Source organism: Oryx dammah, unplaced genomic scaffold (assembly GCF_014754425.2).
Source record: "Oryx dammah isolate SB20612 unplaced genomic scaffold, SCBI_Odam_1.1 HiC_scaffold_26, whole genome shotgun sequence".
Lineage (NCBI taxonomy): Eukaryota > Metazoa > Chordata > Mammalia > Artiodactyla > Bovidae > Oryx > Oryx dammah.
Window position 1 is genome coordinate 37,813,502 of NW_024070210.1, and position 7,708 is coordinate 37,821,209.

A 7,708-nucleotide genomic window follows, 5' to 3' on the forward strand; every position below is an offset into this window, starting at 1 on the left:
CACTTAAATGTGCTGAGCTGTTGATTCCCCTGTTCCTGAGATGTGTGTGCAGAGCCAAGAGCAGCAGAAGTGGGACTGATGATCTTGTAGACACATCCATTTATCCCAGTGTTGTCTATACAAATACCATTTTTAAAATGTTTTCCCTGACATGAAAAAGCTGGAAATCACTGAGAGAAAATATAGCTTGGTGGTTAATACCATCAGTTTAGTTCAGTTGCTGAGTCGTGTCCAACTCTTTGCAACCCTATGGACTGCAACATGCCAGGCTTCCAGGACTTTGAAATCTGAGACTTTGAGCAAGTTACTTACTCATTTTTGAGCTTCAATTTACTCATCTATAAAATGAGGATAACACCTTAAAGCCACACTGTCCAATAAAACTGAGATGATGGAAATATTTTATCAGCGCCGGCCAGTGGGGTAGCCGCTAGTCACATGTGGCTTTTGAGCATTTGAAATATGGCTAGAGCAACTAAGGGACTGAATTTATTTTAGTTAGCCTAAAGAGCCACATGTGGTGATCACCACCAAAGAAAGCAGAGTAAGGACCTTTGAAGATCATCTCCTCCATACAAGGCATGGAACACGGGCAGAAACGGTTCAAACCAGCTTTCTGAAAATTATGCACATTAATTAAACAAAGGCTGATACAGGTAGCATTTATTCAAGGAGAATGCTCAGCCTTGATAAGAATCTCAGTAGCTCTGTGGCATTTTAACTTGCTTTATGCCCAATCTCTCCCTCTTCAATTCCACGGTAGCCTTGGAAACTAACAAGCAGTGAGCACAGTGAAAACCTCAGCCTGGCAGCCACTGTAGGGAATAGGATGGAGTTGAAAGTGAAAGTGTTAGTCGCTCAGTTGTGTCTGATCCTTTGTGACTCCATGAACTGTAGCGAGCCAGGCTCCTCTGTCCATGGGATTCTCCAGGAAAGAATACTGGAGTGGGTTGCCATTTTCTTCTCCTGGGGACTGAACCTGGGTCTCCTGCACTGCAGGCAGATTCTTTACCGTCTGAGCCACCAGAGACATCCTGGATGGAGTTAGAGGTCATTAAAAGCCCCACCACCAGGAAATTGTCATTATTTGACCTGTTTGGTGATTCCCTCAGAGACTATACTTGCAAGGTTCTTTTTATTTGACTTGACTTGGAACTTGGCCCTGGTGCAAACCACAGTGAATGTTTGTCGAAAACAATCAGAGACAGTTGTTGAACACACCAGTTGCCTGAAGCAATAAATAAGTCTTCTGAAATTTTACAATGACGTACCTCAGTGTGGTATTATTTTCATCCAATTTGGGCTTTTATTGACTCTGTCTGTAATTATATACCCGTCAGTTCTCGGGAAATTTCTTAAACTATGTTGCTGATGATTTCTTTCTTATGCTTTCTCTATTCCCCAAGCCCCTATTATTTGGAACTTGAACTCATATACTAGTTTTCTTGCCTTTCTTCCCCCATGATCTTCTATCTCTCTGCTCTATTCTGTAAGAGACTATCTTAATTCACCTTCTAATTTGTTTGGAGTTAAAAAATATTTTAACGTTTTTATTATTCAAAATATTTTTTTCTACTCTGATTTTCTTTTTAAGAATATCCTATTCTTGTTTCATAGATTCATGATCTCATTTTATCTCTATGGATACTTATTCTATTATTATACTATTATATCTGACTGGCTCTTAAACACGTTTTCATAAACTTTCCTTATTTTAGCCTTCCTCTTTACCCACTTAGAGGGGTACCTGATGCAACCAATTCTAGTCCTGCTTAGTACTCTCTAGTGCAGTTCTCAATTGTAGTACTCAGGATCAGCAGCATCAGCATCTCCTGGAAACTTGTTAGAAAATACTACCCCAGAACTACTTAATTAGGAACTCTGGTCCAGCAATTTGTGTTTTAACAAGTTATCTAGGTGTTTCTGATGCACTAGCATAAATTGGATTGGGTCTTGGTTTTCCCCACTGCTTGTTTAGGAATTGGCTTTCTTGGGCCTATTAATATAGTTACGTCTTTTACATGATTCCGTTCTAGTTTGTGTTGCTATTGTCTCCTTTCCAGTTTTCCCCATCTGTGTGGAAATAATATATATATATATATATTCCATATATGTATGTGGATATATGTATATATGTGTGTGTGTGTATATATATATATATCTCCACATATATCTTTTTCACTCCCATGCAGCTGTTAGAGCAGTCAGTAACTGTTACTAAATTCAAAGGATATTTTAGTTCTTTTGGGCCTCTCAGCAGCTTTAACTTATTTATTTCCAATTTGAAATACTCTTTTCTTCAGTTCTGGGATACTTGTTTGCCTTCTGGCTGACTTCTAAAGTTGTAGTTCCTCAAGACTTGGGCTCTCTAGATAATTTTTCCTCTTCCTATGGCATCTACCTTGACCTCCCTTCTGAATGACAGACTTACATATAATAGGTCACTAGACATTTTTACATGGCTATTTCACATTCATGTAACACTTAACATGTCTAAAACCCTTGAGCCCATGCTTAAATCCTGTTCTGTATTTTCTCCCTTCCCTGCTTCATAAATGATACACATTTCCATATACTCAGCAGGTTAGGTACGAAATTTCAGAATCATTCTTGATATTGCTGTCCCATCAACTCTCACGTTCTACTCATTAGCCATTTTGCCACAGTTACCTCTAGAATGTTTCTCAATCAGTGTATTTTTCTCCATCCACTCTATTTCAAGTCATAATCACTTCCTACTGGGACTTCTGTGAAAATATACTTGCTTCTGCTCTTGTACCAGCCAATCCACTCTCCATATAAGAGTCAGAGTTATCTTTTTAAAAAGTAAATCCCATCATGTCAGTCTCTACTCAAAAGCCATCACTGGCTCCCCATTGTACTTAGAATTAAAGAACAGACTCATTTAAAATGGTCTGTCAGGACCTACTTGATCTGGGCCCCCTACCTCTTTCCCTCTCACTATATTCTGGCCAACTGGTCTTTTTAGGTCCTTGTAAAGAACTGATGGTTTTAGGACTTTTGAACTTGCTGTTCTCTTTGCTTGCAAAAAAAGTCCTCCTCCATTCCCTTTTCTTAAATAATTCCTAATATTCTTTTTTTGGTTTAACTGTATCTGGCTCATACATAAACCATGTCCTATTGATTACTATGTCCTATAGTATCTTGTTCTTTTTCTTCACAGTACTTAAAACCACTTGCATTTTAAATTTACTTGCACGTTTAACATCTGTGTCCTCCATTACAGGAGGACATAATGTCCTCCAAACATTAGATTAATTGTTTTAGATAGTAGGGATCATAATAGTTTTGTTCTCCATTGTATATCTGGAACACCACAGCACACTGCCTGGTACATAGTAAGTATACCAAGAAATACTTGCTGAATGGAAAGAACTGACCTTGCCTAACATCTCAGGGCAAACCCAAGATTCAAAATCAAGTCTCCTCTTTCAGATTTTTAAATTATTTCATTTTAAAAATTACTCCATACTTTCTACATAAGATGTTTTATTTCTAAGAGCTTTTGACACATTGTAGTAAATGCTCTACTGTTTGCAATTTAATTCTATGTAACATTCTGAATAATATTGTTAATGTCTATTCTAAGTACTAGCACCTCTACAGTGTTTGACAAGATTTTCATACTTCAAAATCAAGTTAGTATTTGAAAAGAAATGCTTATTGTAGCTTTCGCAAGACATCATTTACCAAGTAAGACTTAAAAAATATCAGGGCAATTATATCCTAGTAATTTTTGATAGGTGTAAACTCTAATTTTAAGGGGGAAATTTTGACTAAATGTGATTTAACTTCAAATATTAAATATTAACTGAATGACTCCATATTCATGTGAATTTGGGCATCACGGACTCACTCTGAGAGCATACCTTATCTGATCTCAACTTCTACTCCTTTCTTTACAGTGTAAACATTTATAATTCTCAACCAGTAATTATTAATTAAACAAAAATTTATTGAATGTATACTCTTCGCTAGTCATTGTGCTGTGTGCTGGTAACTGAGCTTATATTTCAGTAGACACTGATACTAAACAAGTGAATATACAAGCAAGATAGTCTGAGGGCTTTTAAAGTGGGGGAAGAAACAGGGGAGAAAAGACTTACAGGCAGTCAGAAAGGTCTCTAAGAGGTATCTTTTGAGATGAGACATAATTACAAGAAGTCATCCTAGAATGTTTTGGGAAAAGGCAGTCCATACAAAGTTGTGTTTTTCAAATTGTGGGCTGTGACCCATTCATAGACCATGAAATCAATTATGGGCTGGACCATAATTGAAAAAACAGAGCACATCACATGACATGCAACTTGTTTTAATTATACATATACTTATACATATGTGTATAGTGTCTGAACATACTTACATATGTATGCATGCATGCCTACATAGGTCACTATGTTAAGCGTGTATCTTACTACAGTGAGATCAAAAAGGTCTGAAAGCCACTGGTGTAGAGGGGACAGTCAGTTTGAAGGTGTTATGGGCAGGAAAAGAGCTTTATGAGTCAAAGGGAGAAAGAAGGTTAGCATGGGTGAAGTGAGCACTGGGGAGGAGTGGTATGAAACGACTTAGGAAATGTATGTAATTTTTCTGCACATAACCCCCAACCAGCATCTTAAATCCAGATGGCTTTCTCTGTTCTCATCATGGTTCTTCATTAAGAGAACACAGGAGGGAATTCCCTGGCAGTCCAGTGGTTCGGATTACCTCAGAAGTTCAGTCCCTGGTCCAGGAACTAAGATCCCAGAAGCCCCAGGGCGTGGAAAAATATAAAAAAGGAGAACACAGGAGAATAATCTCCTTTCTTTAATGTCACTTTATCAATGATCACTTAGAGAAGTTAGCAGTTATACTAATGTGACTCTGAAATTAATCTCTAAATGGAGAATGTATTTTATAGTAAAATTGCATTACTTGAATAATTAAAAAGTGAAAAAGCCAAATTCATAAAATCTGGGGAAGACGTCTGACTTTCAGATCCTCCTTAAAATGAAAAACTTTGAGGTTAGTTAGTAGTATTTACCTATGCAAATTTCCTGGATATAAATACAAAAGGAAATAGTAAACAATCACTAAATTCAATGGCAGAGGGAAAAAAAGACAATGGGATGGTAGATCTTCACTTACTTAAGTGTCCTCATAATCTATTTAACCTCTGTGCCCTCAGAACTCTTGAAAAAGGTGGAGCAGGTGTTCAGTAAGGTCCCTTTCACATAGTAAAATGTTATTTTTCTAAGTAATTTTAGAATCATTTACTATTTTAAACGTTGCAAAAATTAACCTAGTGTTTTATCAGATTTTTTTTTTCTGAAACAGGAAGTTACATGATATATAATGAAGAAAATGTCCTTAACTTTCCAGTAGATGACATGGTGTTCAGAGAACTAGAAAATGTCAAAAGTTATCTTTGGAAGTTTATGTTGTACCTAGGCTGATCTGCAGTTTGTGAGGCCTTGGCACGTCACCAGATCAGTATCTTGATAAATAACAAGCTTCCTAAAAAGCAAGTTTGAACCCCAAAGCAGTAGGCAAGGTAAATGGAAAGTGAGTTGGCAACACAACTCACCTACAAGCTCTCCAATCATGAAAAGCAAGTAAAGAACGGCAGCAGTGGTCAATCTGGTTTTCACCTTTCTCTGCTTCAACAACTCTCTCTGCTTGCTGCAGTTGTCACAGGGGTCCGCCTTCAAACTCAGCTGACTGTTGGCCAAAGGTAAGTCCTGGTCCAGCAAGGAGTCATCGTCGGCCTGGAGGGCCGAGTGCGCCCCGTTAACAGGCCTTTCCGGGGCTTCGGAACCATCGTCGGCCACCACAACTCGAAGTTTGTTAAACCGAGAAAGCCCCTCGTCGCCCACCTCGTCCGAGAAGTCAAAGGCGCTGGTGTCATTTAAGAACAGCGGCGCATCATCCTTCCTCAGCATTGATTTGAGGCGCTTCCACGCGCCGGATCCGGCCATAGCACTGGCTGAGCGGCCGCGGCGCCGAGCGGCTGGGTGCAGGCGGACGGCCGGCGACTCCTACTTCACTCGAAAGCCAGTTCCCAGTGGCACTGCGGCGCGTCCCTCCTCATTCTGTGGGAAAGGAAACACATTATAAATTAAAGGCAGCCCGACAGAGCCCACAAGTTCCGAAGCCCGGGGCGGCGGGGGGCGCCGGAGCTCCGAAATGGGGCAGCGCTCTACCTGGGGTGCCGCTGCCGGGCCGCCGCTCATCTCCCCTCCCCGGCCGGCTCCACGGGGCCGGCTCGCGCATCTCGGCCCGGGGCCGCGAAGGAGGGGGGCGGTCCTCGAGCCGGCGGCGCCCGCAGCTCCAGGCCGGGTTCCCGAGTCTGACAGGTTCGGGGCTGGGCGCCCGCGGCCGCCGCCTCTCCCCGCCCTGCGCGAAGCCGCGCGCGTGCGCTGGAGCGGCCGCGGACGAGCCGCGCCAGGGAGGGGTGGGCGCGAGGACACGCAGGCCTGGCGCGCCCGGCAGAGGCTCACACGAGGGGCGGGGCGGGGCAGGGGCGCGCGCCGCGTCCCCCGCCCCTCACCCGGCTCTCCACTTCCCGAGGCCGCGAGGCCGGGTCGGAGGGAGCTGGAGTCCTCGGGCTAAGTGGGTAGATTTCTACGGTCCCGCCCACCCGAGGTTGGGCGTTGCTGCAGGGAGTTCGCTCCGCTGAAGAAGGGCCTAGAGAATCTTTGATTGAGATCTGGGTTTCGGATGCTTGGCGACAGGAAAATGTAATCCTTTCTTGCTAAATTGAGCAGCTTTTCTGCCATTAGAGTTGCTGCCTCTCTGGCAGGTTAGCAAAGTTTGCTGCACAGTCAGATCAGCTTGGAGAGGGCAAGGCTTGTGGTCATAAGAAGTTCAGTGTCCTGCTTTATATTTACTGTTGTTTATCAGCAAATATGTATTATCTGTGTGCTCCCTATCAGGTTCCTTTTGCTGCCAAGGTATTTACAGTATGGACTAAACCCAAGCACAGGAACTATATATAGTGCGGTGAGTCCCCTACATACCAACCTTCAAGTTGTGACCGGTCAAAGATGTGAACTTTCAAAGATGCGAACGTGCTTTCCATGCTTTCCCACCATCTAATCACATAGGTTAGTTCACGTGTTTGGCATACATTATCATATATGTGCATGCTCTACAAGTGGCTGTGCTTTTGTGTACTTTACTGTACAATACTATATATAGTGCTACAGTATCTTTATTTTAAGCTCAAGATGTCCGGAAGCACGTTTAAAAGCAGCCATGATGTAGCTGGTATATAGTACTACCCAGGCATCACTGGATCTTTTTTTTTTTTTTCAAGAATGTAGATAGACTTGAATCCAGCGAGGAATCAGAACCTGTGCCATTAATGTCAGGTAATTTGCCCTCCATCTCCTGTTGCTGACAATCCTTCAGCACTATCAGCTCCCACGTCTCTCCCTCCAGGCAGTAACTCTTCTTGCCTGTTCATTCAGTACCAACCCCTGTATGCCAGCTGTTGTACTGTACTACTGTACTTTTCAAGGTACTATAAGATTAAAAATGTTTATTTTTGTGTTTGTTTTTATGCATTATTTGTGTAAAAAGTATTATGAAGTATTATAAACCTATTACAGTACAGTACTATAGAGCCCATTGTGTTAGTTAGGTACCTAGGCTAACTTCGGAACAAATTGGACTTGCAAACATGCTCCCAGAATGGAATTCGTTT

The 7,708-nt window shown here is 41.8% G+C and overlaps 1 protein-coding gene across 1 annotated transcript in view; it reads right to left on the minus strand.

The window, feature by feature from the left end:
- SLC30A4 (solute carrier family 30 member 4) overlaps positions 1-6,356 on the minus strand; it is a 31,607-nt gene extending 25,251 nt beyond the window's left edge. Inside the window, exons 1-2 of the mRNA XM_040226443.1 lie at positions 6,204-6,356; positions 5,588-6,092 (exon numbers count right to left, since the gene is read on the minus strand). Of these exons, the coding sequence (XP_040082377.1) occupies positions 5,588-5,978 (391 nt within the window). The 5' untranslated portion in view covers positions 5,979-6,092; positions 6,204-6,356. The remainder of the gene's footprint in view (positions 1-5,587; positions 6,093-6,203) is intronic.
- Positions 6,357-7,708: the final 1,352 nt, after the last annotated feature.